This window comes from Schistocerca nitens, chromosome 7 (genome assembly GCF_023898315.1).
Source record: "Schistocerca nitens isolate TAMUIC-IGC-003100 chromosome 7, iqSchNite1.1, whole genome shotgun sequence".
NCBI classification, from domain to species: Eukaryota; Metazoa; Arthropoda; class Insecta; order Orthoptera; family Acrididae; genus Schistocerca; species Schistocerca nitens.
Window position 1 is genome coordinate 490,888,170 of NC_064620.1, and position 25,529 is coordinate 490,913,698.

Sequence of the window (25,529 nt, forward strand, 5' to 3'; positions counted from 1 at the left end):
TACCTGACATCGTCTGTGTTGACGTCAACCAATTTGATGGTACGACTTAAACTCTAAACATGCGCGAATCAAAATTTGTGCCCATTCTTCCAGAGTCACATACCAATCTAACCATTTCTCAAATATGGCCAAGGAATGTAGGATGGGAGATGCTGTATTGAAAAGATCAAGTTGGGATCAAAACATAATGAACAGAGAGCAACAATCCGCACGGGCAATGCAGTCCGAAAAATCCAGTAATTTTTATTACTCTGTACATTCTAGATAAAGAAAGGTTCTTAATTTCCATTTCGTACGTTGCACAGATATATACGTTATTTGTTACACATAAAAAATATACAAACGACATCTAATTGTTTTGAAAGCTGATAAAACTGTAGAGAAACATTGTTTTGTGTTACTATATTCTGAATATATGTCAAATTACTCAATCATATTTATTAAACCGTTTATTCGATGTGGCTTTCTTTATACCTGACATCGTAAGGCGTTGAAGCGATCACAGCCTTCCCCATTACGAATCTTTTACTTCTTTCTGTGAAACTTAGTGATAAAGAAATTGCATGTTACAATAAAATGTAAAACAAACTCTTCGTAAACGGTTGTGTGTGTTATTATGTTTATATATGTCTTTAAACGCAGATTATGGCTGCATTTATTTTCACGATTAGGCTGTTCTATTCTTTAACCAAGTTTTTCACGTCCATTAGAGTAGCATTTTCGAAAATCTGAATATGGCGTCCAAACAATCAACAGTTCAGACTTGCGCCTTTCATATGACTGTGCGACTATGCCACGTGGCATGATTGTGAGTGCGTCTGTGTGAACATTATCGCTGATTTATTTACATTATGTTCTACCGTGTCTGCGAATTTCTAAATGGCTAAAGCTAAGGATCAAACGACCTTAATCACGTTTTGTCTGAAACTCAGAAGAACTGCAACCGAAACCCACTCCACGCTGAAACATACTTTTGGAGAGCAAGCCTTGACAGCAGGAAGAAAGTTTCAGCAGTTTAAAACATGTAAAGATCGCAGAGGGTCTGTGTGGATGCAAAACATTTGGACTGACAGTCATAAAATCAGGCACAACTCCAGAAACCGTCGCGAAAGTGAGTGAAGTGACCTGCATGCATAATCCACAAGCCACACTTCGGTCTATGGCAGGGGGTACCATGTACTACTTGTACTACTTGTTATTCCATTCCCAACCCCGCCCCCCCCCCCCCCTCACAAATAAATGGATCGATGTAAAAACGACTTACCGTATTACTCCGTTAGAGCTCTAATTTCTGTTATCTTCGCGGTCCTTGCGCATAATGTACACTGGTTGCAGTAGCAAGATGCAGATAACTGATTAATAAATTTTCGCAAATGTATTTAGCGGAAAGAACGTCGTCACCACCCCAGGGATTCTCATCTGAGTTCACGAAGCATCTCGAAAACTGCTGTCATGTTCAAGATTTTAATCTCCATAGCACTCACGTGATGATCGAACCTACTGGTAACAAATGCAGCAGCACGCCCTAAATTGCTACGATGTCTTTCTTTAATCCGAACTGGTAGTAATTCAAAACCCGACCAACATCGAGTTGAGGTCTCCACGTAACAGTAAACAGCAAATCGAGATGATCTGTATTTCCTGTCGAAGGTCGTAACTGCTGATGAACCATGGGTGTGCAGATACAACTCTGAAGTAAAATGGTCTTCGCAGTGGAACACAGCTTCTCCTCCGCGGCCCAGGGAAGTGCACCATGTCAATCTAAAGACATCTTTTCACATTCGTGAAACTGTCCATAAGAATTTTTTTTCATGGAACCAGACAGCGACAGGGAAGTTCTACTGGTAAAGTTTGGAGAAACTGACGGTAGATGTTGGACATAAATAGCCTGAGGGATGGAAGAAAAAAGACTGGCTGCTGCTTTATGACAATGCACCTGTACACACGTCGCTCGTTGTGAGACAACTCCTGGCGGGTAACAACATTATAGCTAACAGCCTAGACCAATGCGATTTCTTCTTCTTCCCAAAAATGAAACGTATGTTAAGAAAGAAAATTTATGTTGAAAGGGCTGCATTTCCACTCCACAAGCCGGCCGGAGTGACCGAGCGGTTCTAGGCGCTACAGTCTGGAACCGCGCGACCGCTACGGTCGCAGGTTCGAATCCTGCCTCGGGCATGGATGTGTCTGATGTCCTTAGGTTAGTTAAGTGTAAGTAGTTCTAAGTTCTAGGGGACTGATGACCTCAGAAGTTAAGTCCCATAGTGCTCAGAGCCATTTGAACCATTTTGAACCACTCCTCAGAAAAAAATTCATGCTTACTATATCTGAGCACGATTCAGCCAGCAGATTTCCAGTATTGCTTCAACGTGTGGAAAATAGATGGAAGCACTACATACAAGTGCGAGGGGCCTACGTTCAAAGTGACAGTCGAATTTAAGATGTAGGGAACTTCTAGGATATTTACGGAGACATTCTCGGAAACATTGTGTAGGATGTGGTAATGTTAACAGTGTTCTTAGAGGTAGGTAGGATGGTTCAGTAGATGTTCTATGAAGAACTAAATCGAAGATTACTGTGAAGATACATGGCTTCGTTTTCGTTTCTCTACGTGAGAAACTTCAATCCAACCAGAAAATAGTAAGCACTTAGAACATGTCGTCGGATGTCATTGTAAGATATACACCTACATCTACATCTACATGGATACTCTGCAAATCACACTTTCTTGCCTGGCAGAAGGCTTATCGAACCACCTTCACAATAATTCTATATTATTTCACAGTCTCGAACAGCGCGCGGAATAATAGAACACCTATATCTTTCCGTGCGAGCTCCGATTTCCCTTATATAATTATAACGATCGTTTCTCCCTGTGTAGGTCGTCGTCAACAAATTTTTTCGCATTCCGGGGAGAAAGTTCGTACCTGAAATTTCTCGAGAAGATACGGCCGCAACGAAAAACGCCTTTGTTTTAATGATATCCACACCAAACCCTGTATCATGTCATTGACACTCTCGCCATTATTTCACGATAACGTAAAACGCGCTGCGCTTCTTTGAACTTTCTTGATGTACTTCTTTAATCCTGTCTGGTAAGGATCCCAGACCGCGCAGCAGTACTCCAAAAGAGGACGGATAAGCGTTATGTAGGCAATATCTTTAGTACACTGCTGGCCACCGTAAATGCAGCACCAAGAAAGACAAGGGGTAGCACAACAAGATTTATTTTGTAGATAACATGTTGACCAAGTATCAAATGATTACGTTTACAGACGTCTGTGACATGTGGTTCCTGCCAGAATCAGTAGACAGAGTAGCCGCCATTGTTGGAGATCACCGCTGCCACACGTCTCGGCATTGAGTCAAAGAGACGTTGGATGTGTTCCTGGGGTACAGCAGCCCAAGCAGCTTCCACACGTTGCCAAAGATCATCTGGTGTGGCAGCTACGGATGTAATCTGGGTCACTCGTTGAGCAACCATGGACCACATGTTTTCTATCGGCGAAAGATCCGGAGAGCGAGCCGGCCAGGGAAGCAATTCAATCTGTTTATTGACGAAGAACATTTGGACAATGCGTGCCACGTGTGGTCGCGCATTATCCTGTTGAAATATGGCTGTGGCCGAGCCCTGAAGGTAAGGAAGGACAACTGGCTCCAGCACCTCGGATATGTAGCGCCGGCTATTTAAAGTACCGGCAATGCGTACTAGAGGAGTGCGAGAGTAATATCCAATACCGCCCCATACCATAATACCCGGTGCAAGACCAGTGTGGCGGTGCATAATGTAGCTGTCCAGCATCCTCTCTCCACGGTCTCTCCACACTCGAATCCGACCATCGAGGTGCTGCAGACAGAAGCGTGCCTCGTCAGTAAAGACAACGTCATTCCATTCTGCCGGCCACATCCGTCTGTCACCACATCATTGGCGACGGAGACGTCTGTGGTTCTGCGTCAATGGTAGACGAAGCAATGGACGTCTTGCGGACAGACCACTCTGCTGTAAACGGCGTCGAATGGTACGCGGAGACACTGGATGATGCGTTACAGACGCAATGTGCTGTGCTATTGTTCGGGATGTCACTGAGCGACCCGTCACTGCCATGCGCACAATGTGCCTATCAGCACGTGCAGTGGTGCACCGAGGTGAATGCGATCGACCACGTCGGTCCGTCGTACCCTCCTGCATCCAACGGTCGCATATCCGCATTACAGTTGCTTGGTTTCGTCCAACACGACTAGCGATTTCTCTGTATGATAATCCACAATCTCGGTAAGCCAATATCCTTCCTCTCTCGAACTCGAATTCTTGATCAAAAGATGTTCGCTGTTGTCTACGAGGCATAACTGATCGTCTTGTGAAACAACCACAAGGTAAACACACGTGCCGAACGTACACTCGTCGAAATCGCCAAGCCTTAAATGGCGCTATGAGGTGGCGCCACAGGCGCGCGTGTTGTGCGTCTGCGCTGAAATTCTAATCAGTTGCATATCTCATCGCTGCAAACCCATGGTGTAAATTTCACTTGATTCGGATGCTTGCTTCAGGGTGTTGCATTTACGGTGGCCAGCAGTGTAGATCTCATACCAACAAGATTGTTACAATAGATACGCCATATAGCTGCTTATAAAGAGTTATCTTTATTTACAATTACGACAGACCTTTTGTGCTTTATCGCCATTTTCAAGTACCTGCTATTACAATTTTGTTGAGAATAGGTGTGGATTTCAATGTCATTCATATTAAAGTAGCTGTCTTGTACTCACGTCTAGATTGATGTGACGTCCATATTGCGTCTTTACTGGACTGTTTTGTAACTGTAACTGCTTTAATAAGATCGTAAACGTTGTTGTCAAGATGTTAAAATTAAATGTTGATTACGACGTGACAAAAGTTTCACAGTTACACTATTACAACGCTATATGTTTACAAAGATTGTGCAGATGAAAATCGATATTATCTTACCAGCTTTGGTTGTTGCATATGTTACTTCCAAATTATCAGTTTTCGTGTTCTAAAAGTTCAGTAAAGTTTTAATGATAGTATTTGTGTCCAAACTCTGTGTGTTCGTTTAATATTTCCTGTGGGTCTTTTCTCACGTAAACATAAATTTCTAATTCCTCAAGAATGTTCATTGCAAAACCTTTCTGTATTCTGTGCAGAATCTGTAGTGCATTTTTGATCGTGTCGGCAGTGTGATTTTGATTTTTCAAGTGTAGAAAGAAGCTCGACTGATTATATTCTCTCTCTCGTGTGTTTATATCTCACGTTAAAATTTCTTCTCGTTTGGCCGATGTAGAAGCTATTACAGATGCAACATGTGGATTTCTAAATACTTGGGTTATCGTATTTCGATGTTCTAGCGATGCCGAAAGGTAATTTTATGGAAAGGTTGTTATTAGTTCGAAAGGCTAGTCGACATTTGTGGCTTTAAAAAGTGAATTAATTCTGTTGGAGATTCTACCAAGGTAGACTGCTGGTAGGTATCTCATTTTCTGTGTCGGTGATGTTTCTCGAGTTAGGCATATCTCGCTGTGTATTATTTTCCACTTTGGTATTTTACATTTGTAATATAATAATACATGTATTATTATATGCTCATTTATGTGCTCCGAAGCCGGCTGTAGTGGCCGTGCGGTTCTAGGCGCTACAGTCTGGAACCGCGCGACCGCTCCGGTCACAGGTTCGAATCCTGCCTCGGGCATGGATGTGTGTGATGTCCTTCGGTTAGTTAGGTTTAAGTATTTCTAAGTTCTATGGGACTAACGACCTCAGCAGTTAAGTCCCATAGTGTTTAGAGCTATTTTGAGTGCTTTCTTTCCTTGATTTTGTAATCAGTAAAATAACATCAGACACTTTCTCAACTCGTGAAGACTACGTCGCTCCATCCTCCTCCTCTGGGTGCTTCGCTGCTTCGTTTGGCAGTGCAAGTGCCACTACAGACATTATTGAGGAATATTTTTTTTTTAAATAGGAAAAAGCTTCTCTTGCTGCTCTTTATTTTACTCTCGCAGCCGCGTTTTGCATTTCTCTACTTTAAAGCTTCATCAGTGGGATCTAGAGTGGTACAATATTGATACAGTTTTGTTTAGTTATTATATTTCGTTAAATTCTTGATTACTTTCATCTCTTCGCGCTTTTAGTTGCCATCGGCGTTTCCTGTCATCTGGCCACATGGAGGTCGCACTACCGCGCTATGTTGAAATATAGGCAAATTGTTGTCTCGACATTTTTCTTCCCACTTTTCGATACACTTTTGTTTAGTTATTATATTTCGGATTACCTGCATCTCTTCGCGCTTTTAGTTGGCAACGGCGTTTCCTGTCATCTGGCCACATGGAGGTCGCACTACCGCTCTATTTAGAAATATAAGCAAATTGTTGTGTCTCGACATTTTTCTTCCCACTTTTCTTTTTGTTTGTCCTTGTTGTTGCAATGCACTATCAGTCGTCTGTCACTAATATAGACATAAGACCCATATGAACATAGCTATTTTCGTTCACTGTGTATCTCATCCTTTTTGGTTTGTTTATGTATACAAGCATGTTGCTAATGTAACGAAGTTTATGCTGAAACCTAACGTCTATTCATTTCTGTTATGTTTATCACTGTCTGTCTCTGTCTCTCTCTCTCTCTCTCTCCGTGTGTGTATGTGTGTGTGTGAGAGAGAGAGAGAGAGAGACAGACAGACAGAGAGTACACATGAATGGATTCTTCTTTCTCAGTTGATCTGAGTTTTGGTTTAAATGTTTTGTGGAGAGGTTCAGCATCGACAAGTAAGTGGAAAGGGCGTAGGGTAGTATTATTGTTATTGTTTTTATTATGATAACAGTACAGTGCAGCAAGAGAAGCCGTTTTTCATTCACAAAACATTTGTTTCTGTGAATGCTGTGGAGGATGGGCACGGAAACAAAATCCTTATAACTGATGAATATTTCAATGGTACAGTTTTTATTAAATTTTTGAAGTTTGGATCACGTCAGGCTTTTTTTTAAAAAATAACTTTATTTCAATAACAATAATAATTATATAAATTAACCCACCACTTTAGTGATTAGTGGGTCCTAATGTTAATATAATATTAGATGTTATTTGCAGCTATTGCAGTTATTACAATTGTTACAGCTAATTTGTGAGCTACAGACAGTGCAACACAGTACATGTTAATAGGCAAATTACGATTTGTTAAACTATACACTACTACGTACTTGTTAATATTCCTAGCTGGCTACAGCGTTACAGGTATGTCAGCATAGATATAAACCTACTTCAAGGCGTTGATCATCGAGCTAATCCCAATGAGCGTGCCCCTGACACTGGGCAGCCCAAGAACTACTTATCGCTGCAGTTTCCTAGTTTAGTATGTACTTCTAATCCTACTAACTACTAACTAACCTACGTCAAATCCGGCGCTGTCATAATCGTGAATAGGTGTACCCTAGTCCCCCTAGCGCTGCACGTGGCGGATTCCAACTAACAAGTCGACCTGTCTCCGCAGAGGCGGTACGGGATTAGGGTACTAGAACACGTTCAGTGGTTGGTTCTAATCGCGAAAGTCCCTCAGGTATGCAGTCAGAACTTTACGCGATACCTCATTTGCCAGGTTGTTCAAGGTTTCTGAAGTCTCTTCGTGTCTAAATAAGTCGTATTTGTTGTTTTTTGGTAGTTGTTGTCTTAATATAAGTGCTACATCATCGAAAGGGGGGCATTCGTAAACCACATGGGCGGGAGTACCCTCCGATGCACCACAGTCACAGTCAGGTGTAGCCCTTTTCCCAAACCGGCATAGATACGTCGGGTGGGGCCCACGACCAGTGAGAAAATGAATCAGACCCCGGGTTGGTTCGAAGTACCTCATGCCTACTTTTCTTTAACATTTGGCAAGAGTCTGCAGGTTCTTCTGACAGATTCATCCACTTCCTGATTCCTGCCGTAAGTCCTCACCCCTTCTCCGTATCTCTCCCTTGTCCCCAACCAGAACTCCCAGTATATTTTCTATTTTCATGTCTTTCCGTCTCTTAGCCCAGTACCATGCTGCTTGCTCTCGAATTTTAACATCCAGAGGACAGAGCCCCATTATCACTAATAGATCACCAACTGGGGATGTTCTATAAGCCCCCACAGATCTTAACAGTTTGTTCCTTTGTACTCTTCTCATTGTCATGGCAGGCACCAACCTTGTGAGCCTGTGTGCCCAGACTCCCGATCCGTAACCTACTATTGAAGTTAGTATACTGTTATGGTGCAACTTTATTAGGTGGGGTGGAAGGTGAAATCTTTTGTGTCCTATGGAGATGAGGTTATTGAGTACTTGTAATGCTCTTTGGGTTACGGATTCAATGTACTTCCCGAAGTTCCACCTTTCATCGATGATAACACCCAAGTAGCGAGTCTCATGTCGTCTGAGAACTGGTGAGCTCCCAATTCCCACAGTAGGATTTCTTTCTAGCTGTCCTTTCAGCAATAGGTATGTTGATTTGGTTGGTGAAATTGACATTTTAGTATTTCTACACCATAGTTGCAATTTCGCCATGGCTCTTTCTATTTTGGGTTCTATGTCTTCGCGGCTCCGGCCGCCAACCAGCAGAAGGAGGTCATCTGCGTAGGCTATCACCTCTTGCACCAATTCACTCTGTTGCAAACTGTGTAGAAGTGGTTCCATGTGGATATCCCAAAATCGGGGGACCTAAAACGGAACCCTGGGGACATCCGTTAGTTAAGGTTTTTCAACTTTACCGTCAGGGGATGATAGTCAGACCCCCCGACCCTAACAATAGCTCCTCAGGCAACCATATAGCGGCTCTTGCACCTATTCACTCTGTTGCAAACTGTGTAAAAGTGGTTCCATGTGGATATCCCAAAATCGGGGAACCTAAAACGGAACCCTGGGGACATCCCTTAGTTAAGGTTTTTCAACTTTACCGTCAGGGGATGATAGTCAGACCTCCCGACCCTAACAATAGCTCCTCAGGCAACTATATAGCGGCCCTGGACACTCTTTCTCCCGCAGGCAGGAGAAGAGCGAAGGCCACCACAGGTTGTCAAAGGCGCCACTGATGTCAACCATGCTGCCGACAACGTACTTGTACGGGGTAGAGCCACAGACTTGGGCCGCCAGAGCGATTGCGTCGGTTGCCGATCGCCCCGGCCTGAAGCTGAACTGCCTGCCGCTCATCCCGCACAGCACTCGGTGTGCAGACAGTCTGTCAGGTAGCAATTTTTCGAATAACTCCCGTAAGATGTCTAATAGGCATATCGATCTGTGGGACTTAGCTTCTGCTGGGTCCTTATTGGGTCCTTTTTTAATAATCACTACATTGGCTACTTTCCAAATTTTTGGGAATTTTTTCTGTCTGAGACATTCATTGTATAGATGGGTAAGTGGAGCTACCAGTTGGGGCGCCAGGAAGTGCAGTACCTCCGCCACAATGTCTTCTCGGCCGGGGGCTTTTCCTGTCTTCAATGCTTTAATGTGGGCAGCCACCTCCTCTTCAGAAAAGGGGTAGACTGCCCTATCGTTTGCTATTCTGTCAGGATCTTCGTTTCGTAATTGAGACTGATCTTCGGTGTAACTAGCCACATCGTCGTCAGGCAGCAGGGACCGGAGAAGGACCTCGGCGGTCTCCTGTCAGAATTCCGTCATCCCATTCCCATGCCTGATCGTTGATAGTATCATTGGGGAGCGGATCTTTTCCCTAACTAGTTTATAGGGTACACCCCATGGGTCCAAGGCCAGTTGGTCCAATACGAATCTCTCCCAGCTCTGTATGCTGACTTCTTTAAGTTCTTTTTGAAATTTATCTTTCGCCTCCCGGTATTGCAGTAACCATCTTTGTTTTCCCCACCAGACGACACTGCGCTGGTAGTTCCTCCTCAGCTTTGTGACAGACTGACGTAACTCCTCTAGTTCCGCTGACCGTGGTGAAGGGGAGGGCGCCATAGCCCTCCTTCCGGTTGTAACAGCTGCCTTCACTGCTCTGGTAACTGCACTCACTAGTTCTTAAGCCCTCTTGTCTATGTCCAGGTCCTGTTGCACGTCACCTTCTGACAATGGAGGAAGTCGCACTCTCTTGCTAGTCTCTCCCAATCTGCTCTTCTGTAATTCAGTTGCAGCTCCCACCCCATGGCCCGGTGGCACTCTCTGTCTCCTAGGCTAAAAGTAATGAGACTGTGATCACTTGTTGCAGCGTTTTCTTTGACTTTCCAGTTTTGGATTATGTTGGCAGTGTTTGGTGTGACTAGTGTCACATCGATGTTGGTGCCTTGGCCGCCTCCCGCCATAATCATGTCCTCCACTTTTCCGCCATTTTCATCTCTTGTGCCACTGTACCAGAGGGGGGATTTTGCATTTATGTCAGCTGTTATGATCAGTTTTCGTCCCCGCAACGCCGTGGCTACTCTTGTCATATGATCTAGGTGTTGTTCGATGTTGTCTCCGTATTGAAAGTACATATTTATGAAAGTTATAATTCCCACAGGAGACTGTATCTCCAGGACGTTGCAGTGACTGGTGTAATATTGTGAAAGTGTTGTGACTCGTAGAGATTGGATTGTGATAACTATTGCCGCTTTGGGGGCATCCCCACTACTAGTTATCTGCCATGTAGCGGCTGCAAATGATAGTTTCCCAGCTTGAGAGTACGGCTCCTGTAGGCAGAGTAAATCAAGCCTCCTCTCCTCCACCTCCCTTCGAAGCTCCTGCATCACAAGTCTGCTGTTGTGTGTATTTAGTTGTCCGACAGTTAGTTTGGTCACTATGGGAAATAAGTATGTATTCTGTTGTCAGGCCAAGTCTTGCTCCAATCATAGGCGATACGACCATGAGCCAGGACTGACTGAGTGTAGATGTCGTCTAGGTTAAATTTTTCCCCACGTCTTTCAAATACTTTCTTGAGCAAGTCTTGCAGTGCTCCGAAGTCAGTGGGAAGGTTAACTGACTTTAGTTGTATCCTATCTACAGCCTCCATTACAGAGAAGGTCACCTTTCTGCCGTTCTCATGTCCCACCCGGATCACATGTCGTAAGGCAGTGGTCAGGATAGTCGGCTGCTCCAGTCTTGCCAGTTGCATAGTATATTCAATATTAGGATACACACTACCCGGGTCTATAGGCGGTAGCCTGACTACGGGGTTGTCTGCTGCGGTTGCTTGTGCACTGGTGCTAGTGACTGTGCTTTCTTGGAGTGTCTGACGTTCTACTTGTTTGTGCTCTTCTTTGGTAAGGGCCAGGGGGGCTGCCGACACCACAGTATGCCCTTGCCGTGTTTGATCTTTAATCGGCCTCGTTCCCTGGTTTTGGGAGGGGGGAGCTGTGATCTTTTCCGGGAAATCAGTTTGTGTGCCTCTGTCCACCATAGGGGTATCTGTTTGGATTTCTTCCTCTGCTGTTGTAACTTTTTCGGTGCCCGAAAGCGACCTTAAGAATTCTTTGAATCCGTTGGCCCTCACAGCATCCCTCCTCCTTTTACTCGGGGATTTGCGCTTAAGCAACCTGTTAACTGAGCCCTGCTCAGCCATAGTAAATTCTGGAAGTTAGGCGTTGTTCAAGCATCCGGTAAGTGGGGCAGTTCCGTCCCGTGGCACCACAGGATTTCCTCCCGCGACTTTTGCACGGAATGCAGACTCCCGCTGCTTTGCATTCTTTGCGATTGTGTCCACTCTCACCGCACCTGGAGCAAGCCGACCCCCTGGTGCAGTGCTTCAGAATGTGGTCCAGGTCGCCACAGTTGTGGCAACGAGGTACCACGATGTATTCTCTTGTGTTCCTGGCGTGGAAGCCTACATATAGTCTGCCCATTGATCTAATTTTCTTCCACATTTGCGCAGAGACGTGGTATACAACATCACGATCTCGAGGCCCTGTTTTGAATTTTAGCTTAAATGAGTTTTTAAATTCCTGTTCGTCCATTTCATCAATGTTCTGTGTCCTGATCGTCTCATGTAGCTCTTCATTTGTCATTATTGTCGGTATGTCACACAGAATTACTAGTGGGTTTCGTTTTCTGGGTTGTTCGCATTAAACTACTGAACTCAGTTTTTGGTTATTTAATAGCTTCTCTTTATCCTCTTCACTAGCAACTTCCGCAATTATAGAATTCCTACTTGGTTTTACTCTCTTAATTTTGATCTAGTCTTCGACTGGATCGATTGTTGTTGTGAGTAGCTCCTGAATTCTCTCAACACTTCTATCTTGGCCAGGTAGGGCCCTCAGAAAGACTGCCGTGTCTGACCGTTCCGCAACTCTTTCAATTGTGTCTTTTGTTGTGCTCTGTTTTGTTGGTGCTTGCACACAGCTGCCCAGGTCTCAGCAGGTTGCATTCTGAGCCTGTCATTCTCTTTTCCAAGTTCCATGACTCGGCCTTCAAGTCTTCCATTGGCCACAGCTCAAGCTGATAGCTGATTTTTTATTGCATTCAGAGCCGCTTGACTAATGTTTCCATTTTTTACGTTCTGCTCTAAGAGCATGGTAATTCTAGTGTGTCTCTGTACGACACTTTCATCCTCTGCCTGTCCCATCCCGTCCTGTGGAGAGGGAGCAGACATCGTAGATGCCCGTAAAGGCGCACTCGAATCACTCGTTCCTTCTCAGCCATCATAGGTAACGAGTGATAAAAGGTGTGGGAGCCCGTCTCTTGCCCCGGACCGGCTCCTCTGGCATGGAGGGGGGGGGGGGGGGGGAGGACTGCTGCAGCTCGCCCACCGACCTCGCCCCTAGGACAAAGGGCATTCCCGAGCTCCCGGATTCAACGCGCCGTTGCCAGCGCACTGGTCCCCCTCGGTGGCCCCGTCATCGACGATTTCTGCACCCCGCACTCCGGAGAGGCGGATGCACCTCTCGCCCTTCGCCGCCTACTTGCCCGAGCTTCCACCTCTCGGCCAAGGACCCACTCCTACTCAGGTGGCGGGCCGGTCCCCCAGACGTTCGGCGGTCTGGACTCATCTAACCTGCCCCAGGCGATGTCACCAACTCTTGGATTTGGCAGAACACGCCCCGGTTACCCAGGGACGCGGCGAAGCACACTTGCTGACTCGCGCCGTGATCCCACGCCGACAAGCGAAGTCGCCGGCATGCAGAGCACCTGCTGGTCTGTGTCCTGCGAGCAGAAAGGGACTGGTGTTCGGTCCCTCGACACAGCTCCCCCTGTGCCACGCACCCTTCGCTTTCGCATCGGGTTGGATCGCAGCTCTTCCTTTTGTCGCAAGGCAGGATGCCGAGCTTAATGTCTGGCACCACGGGAAGGCGGAAAGAGCCACTTGGGAAGGAGAGGCTATGAGAGACGCGTCACTTCCCCTTGTGAGGACTGCCGCGGCACGCCCGACTAGAGGCGATACGCGCTATTGCGAGACTCCATGCCTTACGGCGGGCCGGCAACAGGCAGGGCCGCGCCGAACGCGCCGTCAAGCGACCGACCTCACGCCGTCATGTAAGGTTTTTGTTTTTTTTTAAATTCTTTATTAACAAACCATTATAATTATACAAAGTTAACCCACTTCCTTATTTCATTAGTGGGTCATAATACTTATACATTTATATTTAGTTTGAAGCTAGTTTCAGTTTTTGTAAGTAAGCTACAGTTGATATTTAACAAACAACTGGCATCTAATTTCTAGTATCTACAGTTTATATCTAATTCCTATAACTAATTTCTATATTCTGCAGCGTCACATGTGTGCCAGTGAAAGATATAAACCTACTTTTAAATTGCCTTGCTCATCGAGCGACACTGGACTCGCATTCGGGAGGACGACGGTTCAATCCCGCGTCCGGCTATCCTGATTTAGGTTTTCCGTGATTTCCCTAGATCACTCCAGGCAAATGCCGGGATGGTTCCTTTCAAAGGGCACGGCCGACTTCCTTCCCCATCCTTCCCTAATCCGAGCTTGTGCTCCGTCTCTAATGACCCCGTTGTCGACGGGACGTTAAACACCAATATCCTCCTCCTCCTCCTGAAGAGCGTGCCCCTGGCACTGGGCAGGCCTCGATGTTAAATTCGCTGCAGTTACTATCGTAGTTTCCTAAAAACTAAGTCCTACAAACTAGCTTGTCCTACGTCATTTCGGGTGTGTGTCACAATCAGTGATGTTGATCCCTAATCCCCCTAATCCTGCGCGTGGCGGATTCCAACTGAGATGAAAAGTCGGCCAGTCCACGCACAGGCGGCATGGGAATAGGGCTCTTAGACGCATTCAGTGGTTGTTGTCTTAGTTATTTAGTTTATCTCTCTTAAGTATTCAGTTAGAACTTTTCGCGATACCTCGTTAGCCAATGTGTTTAAGGTCTGAAAAGTTTTCTCTTGTCTGAGTAGTTGATATGTGTCATAGTTGGGTAGTCTGTCTCGTAGTGTGTTTGCGACATCACTGAAGAGGGGGCATTCGTAAACTACATGTTCGGGTGTACCCTCCGGATCGCCACAGTCACACGCTGGTGTAGCCCTCTTCCCAAATCGACGTAAGTATGTCGGGTAGGGTCCACGGCCAGTGGGAAAATGGATCAGTCCTCGTGTGGGCTCAAAGTATTTCAATTCCAAGCGTTTCCTTACATCAGGTATGAATTGGAAAGTTCTGCGTCCAGCCTCTTCTACCTCCCAAGACTCCTGCCAGAGTTCCTCCCCTCTTTTCCTTATTTCCCTTTCATCCCCCACCATAATACCCATGATGCCTGCAATCTTCTCATAATTTCCCTTTTTGGCCCAATACCAAGCCGCTTGTTCTCTTATTTTTATGTCCAGAGGGCAAAGCCCATTATGACTAATAGGGCCCCCCCTGGAGATATTCTGTAGGCTCCCACAAATCTTAATATCATGCTTCTCTGGACCCTTCTCACTGCCATGGCGGACACAACCCACGTGAGCCTGTGCGCCCAGACTCCCGAGCCGTAACCCACAACTGAGGATAGGATACTATTGTGGTAGAGTTTAATTAGGTGTGGAGGGAGATGGAATCTTTTATGGCCTATTGAGATGAGGTTATTTAATATCTGGAGAGCCCTCTGGGTAACGGTATCAATGTGTTTCCCGAAGCTCCACCTCTCATCAATGATAACTCCTAGATAGCGTGTCTCACGTCGCCAGAGAACTGGTGAACCGTCAATTCTGACAATCGGATTTCTGATGAGATGTCCTTTCAGCAACAGGTAAGTGGATTTGCTGGGCGATATCGTCATTTTAGTCGTATGGCACCACCGTTGGAGTTTGTCTATGGCTGTCTCTATTTTTGGTTCAACGTCTTCCCGGCTACGGCCGCCGACCAACAGAAGGAGGTCATCCGCGTAGGCTATCACCTCCAGCACCTCATCACTTTGTTGTAACCTGTCTATAGAGGCTCCATGTGGATGTCCCTGAAGAGGGGTCCTAAAACGGATCCTTTGGTAATTGTTTTTCCAACTCTTTCGCTAGGGGATGATTGCCAGACCACCCGATCCTTAAAATAGCTCCCCAGGCAACCGTATAGCGGCCCTGGACACTTACTCCCGCAAGCAGGAGAAGAGCGAAGGCCACCACATGTTGTCGAAGACGCCACTGATGTCAACCATGATGCCAACCACGTATTTGTGCGGAGTCGAGCCGCAGACCTCAGCCGCCAGGGCGATTGCATCAGATGCCGACCGCCCCTGCCTGAAGCCGAACTGCCTGCTGCTCAACCCGCACAAGGTGTGCCGCCAATCTGTCAGCTAGCAGTCTGTCCAGTATTTTACCAAGTAAATCCAGCAAGCAAATCGGCCTGTATGATTTCACTTCTGCGGGGTCCTTGTCTGGTCCTTTTTTTATAATGACTACGTTTGCCGTTTTCCATTTCTTTGGGAACTTTCTTTGCCTAAGGCATTCATTGTAAAGATGAGTAAGTAGCGCAGACAGCTGAGGCGCCAGGAACTGCACCACCTCCACCAAAATGCCGTCTGGCCCAGGTGCTTTTCCTCTTTGCAATGATCTTATATGGGCTGCTACCTCCTCCTCTGAGAAGGGGTAGACAGCCGTCTCATTATTGTATGCTTCTTGATCTTCATTTCTCAGTTGCTTCTGCCCTTCTGTCTCCCCAACCGCATTGTCGTCAGGCAGCAGGGACCGGAGGAGGAGCTCCACAGTCTCTTGCCAAGATTCCGTCAACCTGTCCCCGTGCCTGGCTGTTGATAGCTCCAGAGGAGAGCGGATTTTTTAGGGAAGCCCCCATGGGTCCATGACTAGCTGGTTGAGCACGAAGTTTTCCCAGCTTCTCGTCCTAACTTCACGCAGTTCCTTTTGGAACTTCCGCTTTTCCTCCCTATATAGCAACTGCCACCTTTGTCGTTCCTGCCAGACGACACTGCGCTGGTAGTGCCTCCTCAGCCTTCTGACAGATTGACGCAGACCATGGTGACGGAGAGGCCGCCATGGCCCTCCTCCTAGTTGGTACAGCTGCCCTCACCGCTCTTGTCACTGCACTCACCAGTTCCTCCGCTCTCTGGTCTACGTCCATGTCCCGATCCACGTCACCTTCTGGCAATGGAGGAATGTCGCACTCCCTTGCTAGGCGTTCCGAGTCAGCTCTTTTGTAATTTAGTTGTACCTCCCACCCCATGGCCCAGCGGCACTCTCTTTCTCCTAGAGTGAACTTATCAAGTTGTGGTCGCTCGTGGTGGCGTTTTCTGTAACTCTCCAGTTTTGAATAATATTGGTTGTGTTCGGTGTTACAAGAGTGACATCTATATATGTGCCCTGTCCTCCTCCTGCAGCGTAGGTAGGAGGATTGCCAGGCCTGTTGGCCACCACAAGTTGTGATGCCATAATGAGTTCTTCTACTTTTTCACCGTTGGCATCTCTTGTGCCACTGTACCACAGGAGGGATTTAGCGTTAATGTCAGCTGTTATCACGACTTTTCTTCTCCGTAACGCCGTGGTAAGTCTCGCTAAATGATCTATGTGCTGTTCAATGTTATCACCATACTGAAAACACATGTTTATGAGAGTAATGATTCCCACAGGGTACTGCAGCTCCACGACGTTACAGTGGCTAGTTGTAAACTGTGGGAGTGTGGTGACCTTCAAAAGTTTATTTGTAATTACAATCGCCGCCTTAGGGTCATCACCTCTGCTGACTATTTGCCAGCTAGCGGCAGCAAATGCGATTTTCCCAGCCAGGGAGTACGGCTCCTGTTAACAGAGTACATCTAGTCTCCTCATGTAAGGTTTCTGTATTTATCAAAATGTTTGGTGTGCCTCTCAGCTGTGGACTGGCACAGCACTAAGGTAGAGCAGGATGGTGGCGTTACGGAGTGCGAAGTGAGCGCTGACAATTTTGCGTGTGTTTTGTGCGCAGCCGGGCGGTGCTGTCGAACCCGGACGTGGCGGGCGCGACGCCGGCGTGGCGGCTGCTGGTGCACGACTACTGGGGCACGCCGCTGCGGCACGGCGGCTCGCACGGCTCCTACCGACCGCTCACGGTGCTCTCGTTCCGGCTGTCGCACGCGCTGGCGGGCGGCGCGCGGCCCTTCCACTTCCACCTGGCCAACGTGCTGCTGCACGCCGCCAACACGGCGCTGGTGGCCCGCCTCGCGCGCCGCCTCTTCGCCGGCGTCGCCGCCGGGTCGCGCCTGCCGGCCGCCGTCGCCGCCGCGCTCTTCGCCGCGCACCCCGTGCACTCGGAAGCGGTGGCGGGCGTCGTGGGCCGCGCCGACCTGGCCGCCTGCCTGCTGCTGCTGCTGGCCGTGCTCTGCTACGCCGAGCACGTGCGCCTGCGCGACGCCGCGGCGCTCCACGCGTCGCCGCCGCCCTCGCCGGCGCCGTGCAAGTGCCTCGCCCCCCGTCACCGCGACGCGCGGAACCCCGCCGCTCCGCCGGCGTCGGCGGCCAATGCGCCCGGGCAGCCGCAGCGCCGCCGCCGACACCTGCCGCAGGCGGAAGAGGCGCCGCCGCCGGCGACGCCCGCCCAGAACGGCTCCGCGTTCCACCGGCCCGCCGCGGCCGACAAGCCGCGGCCCCCAGCCGAGTGCCTCCGGGCGCCGCCACCGCCGCCGGCCGCCAAGCGGCGCGCCAGGTGCCGGCCTTCGGTGTGGCGCGCCGTGGCGTCGTTCGTGCGCCGGCTGGACGCGCTGGTGCGGTCGTCGCTGGTGCTGGTGCTGTCGCGGCCGCAGCGCTGCCCCGGCTGCCGGCAGCTGCACCGCCCCCACGACGCGCCCGTCTCCTCCGCGCCCTGCACCGGCAAGCGCATCAAGTTCCGCGACAAGTGCCACCACCACGGCCGCGCCCCGCAGGAATCTCAGTGCGCCGCGGAGAATCCTGCCCGCCGTTCCTCACTTTACACTCACTCTCGCGACGACAATATGAACGTGACGTACAGTGCGCCAGTGTCGGGCTTCGCGGACGGTAAGCGTAAACAAGTGTTAGTGTCGCCCCTGCCCGACCCCGGGAAGGGGAGACTCTTCGAGAAGCTCTGCCGCACAGTGGCATCTTTCGTGCGGTACGGCCGGGCTGCGGTTCCGGGAAGTGGAGGCCCGGAGCCCTGTCACGGGCACGCCCCGTCGGCGTGGCCCTGGCTGGCGGGAAGCCTGCTGCTGTCCGCCGCCGCAGGTCTCTGCAAGGAGCCCGGCTTCACCGCGCCGCTCGTCTGCGCAGCCTACGACGTGGCGCTGCACCGCAGGCACTGGCGCGCCGGGCGCGGCCTGCGCCAGCTCCTGACCAAGGTCAGTACACTCGAAATCTTAATTACGAAAACTACTCCACGTCAACTCCATCCATTAAATTTCGGGCATGCAGCGGTGCAAATAAAATTTCCTCCGCTGATATTTCGGCCGCGTATCGTCCGGCCATCCTCAGAGTGAGTGACTCAATCTGAGGATGTCCGGACGATACGCGGCCGAAATATCAGTGGAGGAAATTTTATTTGCGCTGTTGCATGCCCCAAATTTAATGGATTACTCATTACGCCGCGAGAAGTTGAAAATGACCTCGACATAAACTTATTTATTAATATATATATGTTTCTGTTATGCGCCACAAATCATAAGAAACACAATATATCTGATATATTTATCACCAGAGAATTCAGCGACTGTATTGATGATTAATAATGTTTCATGTATTGTTTATTTTTCCATCTCATTGCCCGTTATTTACACTTGAGTAGCCGGCTGCGGTGGTCTAGCGGTTCTAGGCGCTCAGTCAGGAACCGCGCGACTGGTACGGTCGCAGGTTCGAATCCTGCCTCGGGCATGGATGTGTGTGATGTCCTTAGGTTAGTTAGGTTTAAGTAGTTCTAAGTTCTAGGGGACTGATGACCTCAGATGTTAAGTCCCATAGTGCTAAGAGCCATTTTTTACACTTGAGCAGTTTCGATTACACTCAGCCATCTTCTGATCTTTGTAGTCATATAAGCAACTTATCACGTCTATACATGATCTATGAAGAGGGGTCCAAAAAATGTATACACTGTGTGGTGTCACCGCCAGACACCACACTTGCTAGGTGGTAGCTTAAATCGGCCGCGGTCCATTAGTACATGTCGGACCCGCGTGTCGCCACTGTCAGGATCGCAGACCCAGCGCCATCACAAGGCAGGTCTCGAGAGACTGACTAGCACTCGCCCCAGTTGTACGACGACGTTGCTAGCGACTACACTGACGAAGCCTTTCTCTCATTTGCCGAGAGACAGTTAGAATAGCCTTCAGCTAAGTTAATGGCTACGACCTAGCAAGGCGCCATTTGTACCATTGCATGTATCTCAAGATAGTCTCACTTGTATCATCAAGAATGCTGTATACCAAAGGACGATATAAAAGTTAAGTGTTCTAGTAGCTACGTTCTTTTCTTTATCACATTCATCACGTATCCTGTTCCAGACTTCGCGCCAGTCGGCGTGTGTGCACGTGTGCCCTTGCGGCTACCCGTCTCTGTGGACTGGCTGCCTTGTCAGTCTACTACACACTGTTTAAAAGTCCATAACTGGCAAACTAACTGATGCAGTTGTCTCATCTTTGGTAGTGTAATACTCGTAGTTTGTAGTTCCAGCAATAGCCACACAAGCGTTGTACTGCGTTGTTTTGTTTTGGCAGGTGACAGTCGCCAGTTAGTTCAAATGGCTCTAAGCACTATGGGACTCAACATCTAAGGTCATCAGTCCCATAGACTTACAATTACTAACTAACCTAGCGACATCACACACATCCATGCCCGAGGCAGGATTCGAACCTGCGACCGTAGCAGCAGCGCGGTTCCGGACTGAAGTGCCTAGAACCGCTCGGCCACAGCATCCGGGCGCCAGAAAGTGTTTTGTTCTTAGTTGCACCAAGTCACTAGAGTAAACATGGCTGACGCAAGGCTTACATTCGATGAAAGGAACTGGTATTTTAAATACGAAAACATTAATGAGGTTCAACGGCAATGGCGAAATGAGCATCAAAACAGAGCCACCGAAACCTTTAACCATTCGTCGCATTCGAGACAAATTTGAAGCCGAAGGCTGTGTTAAAGATATACACAAACAACGATCTGGACGACCTGCAACAGTAACAAGTCCGGCTAACTTCCGTCGTGTGTTACAACAGTTCACTCGCTCACCACAGAAGTCTGTGAGAAAGTGTGCCCGTGAAACTGGAGTGAGCCGCTCAAGTGTTCGGCGAATTTTGAAGACAGCGAAGTGAAAGTGCTACATCCCACGATTGCTACACGCAATGAACGAGTACGACCCAGGTCGTAGAATGGAGTACTGGCTCAAATGGTTCAAATGGCTCTGAGCACTGTGGGACTTAACGTATGAGGTCATCAGTCCTCTAGAACTTAGAACTACTTAAACCTAACCAACCTAAGGACATCACACACATCCATACCCGAGGCAGGATTCGAACCTGCGACCGTAACGGTCGCGCCGTTCCATACTGTAGCGCCTAGAACCGCTCGGCCACACAGGCCGGCAGAATGGAGTCTTGCGAGTGGTTTACTAACATGGTGCGCAAGGATTAAGAGTTTGCAGAGATCATTGTGTGGTCTGATGAGGCACAGTTCTAACTCAATGGTACAGTAAATCGCCACAATTACACCTATTGGGCCTCCGAAAATCCGAACGTCCATGTAGGCAAAGCTGTGAATTTGCCAGGAGTAAATGTGTGGTATGGGTTGTCTTACCGGGGCTTGATTGGGCCATTCTTCTTTGACGGCACAGTTACCGGTGAAGTGTACCTTCAGAAGCTTTAGACACCCATTTTACGTGCCATCCGAGACTTTTATGGAGACGGAAGAGTTTACTTTCAACAAGATTGTGCCCCAACCCACTACCAAAATCGTGTTAGGGTGTATCTCGACGAAAATCTACCAGGAAGGTGGATAGGCCATAGAGATGCTGTGGAGTATCCACCACGTTCCCCAGACCTAGCTCCTCTGAGCTTTTACCTGTGGGGAACACTAAAGGACGTCGTTTATCGACAAAAGCAACGCACATTGGATGAACTTCGAGAATCCATCGTACATTCATGTGCAAATATCCAACTGAACACCTTGCAGTCAGTAGTTCGTGCCGCAGTTCGGCGGCATCTTTTGTGTGTGGATGTTAATGGTGACCATTTCGAACATCTGCAGTGATATCTTTAAGTTGCACTTTAAGCTACAATTTCAACAAAAATGAGACAACTCCGTCAATTAGTTTGCAAGTTATGGACTTTTAAACAGTGGATGCATTTTTTGGCCCCCTCTGCATATCAGAGTACAGTATCCTTATGTCTAGCTCTTTAACAGACATGATGACATGCTTGTGCAACTACATGCATGTGAAGATAATTGAGTGAGATTGTAACTACTCATATTCATCTGAGACTGGAGAAAAAATATCTCTCAAATACACGAAATCTGAACTACCTCTAACAAAACAACATACATTAATGTTGTCGTCTTTGGTTTTCGGCCTCTGTTTTTTTGCTGATGCAGATATACAAGTTCTATGCTTTAAATACAATCTTTTGTATGTCTAAAGGAACTGTTATTAAGATCAATACTTTAAAGCATCTTCAGTGGTCACCCCACATTTAGCATCAGTGTAACTGCTATGTGCAAAAAACGAACATATATCTGTGGAAGAATGACGCAAACAACAAACAACTATGAATGACATTAACAGTTAATACTATTTACAGTAGTAAGTTAAAGGACATTTGGTCCTTATAACCCTTTCATTACAGTTGCAAAACATGGTATTTAATCTATACACTCTTCATGTGTTCTTAATTTTTTTTTTCATTATTCATCCTTTTCTTTCACTAGTGCCACCATTAATCACTTATTTACTATGGATAATTTGAGGAGCATGTAATCGCAATGTTATCGATAAATAATTTCGTTGTACGTAAATCGCTGCAATTATTGCGAGGCTACCAGTTCCACTAATCATATGATGCCATACAAAAGTTACTATCCAGCGTTGTCTAATTTTCACATGTAGTTATCTTTATACCACAGAATAGTTACACACGTCACAGTTATCTAAACTGTTTGTCATACCAGTAGTGATTAGACAACTGTGGTCTGACAACGGTGACGAGTTACTGTAGTAAACATTTTGTGGCCTAAAGACCATCTCACGTGGTGATCGTGTTACATTAATCGCAGTAACTTAGATACAGTGAAAAATTCCGTACGCCAACAGATTCAAGCAAATTTAAAGTACTTTTTGGAGAGGCAGCTCCATTTTGCAACTATACCAGTGACTTGTGCGCTGAAGACTGGTTTGTTTCAGTGCAGATGGTGGAACTGCTAATATTCGGTATTACTTCAGGTGTGGCGCGTCATAGTGCCACAGCCAGCAAATGTAACATGAGCATCTGTCGTAAAATTACAACAAAAACTCCTGATTGTTTAATGTTTCACCAGCTGGTACTCTTAGTTTGCTGAAATGTGATGATGGTCAGATATACAACATGGCGCGAAATATTGTTATGGAAAATAATAAGCGACACGACAGTATTTTTTCAAAATGAGTATTGCCTAGAAACATTTATCAGAACAGATTATGAAGTTCCTTATGTCATGGAAGTGCCCATATCCTAAAGTTGCTAATTTTCGTGATTTGAACTGTAGATTTTGATGTTAGTCCTGTTTACTCCACCCACCCCAATATTTGGAATACCGGCTAAATTCTTATTTAAATGCCTACTCTGTAAGATATCACACAGGACACCGAAAAGCAATCTTCCCCAAATTTACAATTTCTTGTAAGAACCTATCATCGGATTAGTCATAATAATACTCACAATATTGATTTTTTTAGTAAAAGAAAACTTTACGTAAAATGTTAACTATACCAATGCCGCAATCACATTATCTAGCCTCTTAAACTCGCAATACCTGAAGTCAGTTCTTTGACAAACATCTGCCAACGGGCTAATACTGTTCAGGTTAGTTGACCTCCAAACGCTTCATCTCGAAGACATCCTTTACAAACAATTTCCAGCCAAGGAAAAACATACCTTCTATAATAACTAAGCCCTTCTAAGTAAGGTACTAACAACGATGCAATTACTGAAACTTGACCCAGAGATGCAAAATGAACCAGCACAGATATCGCCACATAAGGACATACTTCATAAAAGATACTGTCTATTTTATTCGACGTTTAAACTAAGTCAGTTGTTCTTTTCTGACATAGCAGGAAATATGGGAAATAAGGTGAGATCTAAGTGTTGAAACACTATCAGCCCATATCGCAACTATGACACGCTCCTTAACGAAGATTACCTCTATGCCCTGTGTGCGTGTTTCTAGAGTTAACTGGCGCTCAACGGCTACGTTATCAGCTCCCATCTGGATGTTATTTCATTAACACAACTCTCCATTATTTACGTCATTGCAGTCGCTGTTTACAGCTTTAAGTCATACATGGCGATATAGATACTGCATTAGGAATGAAACAGGACATACCTTTAACAACGAACGTGTGACAAGATAGTGACAAAATTTCGTGATGCTTAAATATTATGCAAATCAGGATCATCAGTGGAACAGCTGTCGGGAGTGTAATTCAAGTTGAGAACCATATTCTCGTCCTGAGGTGTATGAACGGGGTCCTACCTCAATGGAGCTAGACGTCTGGTCGGCAACATTGCAAATACCAACAGACACAAAAACATCGTACTTTTACCCAAAGGTAGACTCGTAATTCCATTACAGTCCAAACTGTAATGTATGGTGTACCTAAAAAAAATGGTTCAAATGGCTCTGAGCACTGTGGGACTTAACAGCTATGGTCATCAGTCCCCTAGAACTTAGAACTACTTAAACGTAACTAACCTAAGGACATCACACAACACCCAGCCATTACGAGGCAGAGAAAATCCCTGACCCCGCCGGGAATCGAACCCGGGAACCCGGGCGTGGGAAGCGAGAACGCTACCGCACGACCACCAGATGCGGGCGGTGTACCGCAAAACTGTTGTACAAATTCTACTTCTGGAAACGACGCACCTCTGAAGTTCATGGTAAAAACCTGAACTGACAAACCTTAAGGTGTAGTTGAACAGCGACTCGTACAGTTATACTGGAAAGAGCCTACTGTAAATGGCGGAAATTTGAAGTCAACGTTTTTGAAAGGTCTTTTCTTACTCTCATGCGGAGAAAACTCTGCGATTAACATCCGTGAGAAGTTGAAACCCTATGCCACAATAGGGTTCGGGTAACGAAAGAAAAATAAATGTAAATTGGAAGCACTGAATCAGTCCCAGAGGCGTCCATAGATAGCACAGTCTGTAGCTAATGGTACTGAAAGGTAAGAATATGAAATTTTAACTAGCCACAAATGAACAGTATTTAGTATGGAAAGTTTTTGGTTATATTATATTACCACTATCATTTTATGTAAGACAAAATTTGCTAAAAATCATGTAAAAAGGTTTTTGAGTTATCATTTTATTTCAATAAACATGGGTGGTTATGTCATACTGTTCGTTGCTTGTGTACGTGCCTTATTAATAACCACGATGGACCAGACCTAAGAAACTAATCCTTTAAGTTACACATATACATTATGTTACTCCGTATCAGCAATAAAGCCAAAAGCATAGGACATAACGAAAAGAACTCCCCGAGTCGTTATAGCCTCGGCAACCGACTCACGAGCACCAGAAGAGTATTTTCCTTATGCTCAGATACATTAACGTGAATGCTACGTCCGAGGAAGTTCGCTACAGACTTACAAGAGGAATAGCAACCTTGTTGTTTTACAGACGTAAAGTCGTGATGGAATCGACCTGGCAGAACGTTGTCTGCTGACACACACAAAAAAAAAAAAAATTCAATCTCACTCAGCGTAGAAAATATTTTTAATGTAGCGTAACACAGTAGGAAGTTTTGCACTCGCAGTCATGAAGTATATAAATGCCTCAGCAAATTGCTTTGCTTCGTTGTATGCTACAAACCTCGTATACGACAGTGAAACAAGAGCAACCACGTAACGAAATACAATATGGTAATATGTGTTCACAGCGTAGAGTCGCTGCTTTAACTAATAACACAAAACAGAGAGCGACACAGGGGTGTAACGTTGTTTGTTTACGACAGCACTTAATTCCCACGCGAGTA

The 25,529-nt window shown here is 46.6% G+C and overlaps 1 protein-coding gene and 1 long non-coding RNA gene across 2 annotated transcripts in view; one reads left to right on the forward strand and one right to left on the reverse strand.

The window, feature by feature from the left end:
• Window positions 1-17,397, forward strand: part of LOC126195351 (uncharacterized) — a 401,534-nt gene extending 384,137 nt beyond the window's left edge. Inside the window, exon 3 of the long non-coding RNA XR_007538593.1 lies at window positions 17,293-17,397. This is a non-coding gene — a long non-coding RNA (uncharacterized LOC126195351). The remainder of the gene's footprint in view (window positions 1-17,292) is intronic.
• A 3-nt stretch (window positions 17,398-17,400) lies between these two features.
• Window positions 17,401-18,183, reverse strand: LOC126195702 (uncharacterized). The gene is made up of 2 exons (XM_049934330.1): window positions 17,783-18,183; window positions 17,401-17,671 (listed from the first exon to the last, which is right to left on the reverse strand). The coding sequence occupies exons 1-2, from the start codon at window positions 18,181-18,183 to the stop codon at window positions 17,401-17,403; spliced, it is 672 nt and encodes a 223-aa protein (XP_049790287.1).
• Window positions 18,184-25,529: the final 7,346 nt, after the last annotated feature.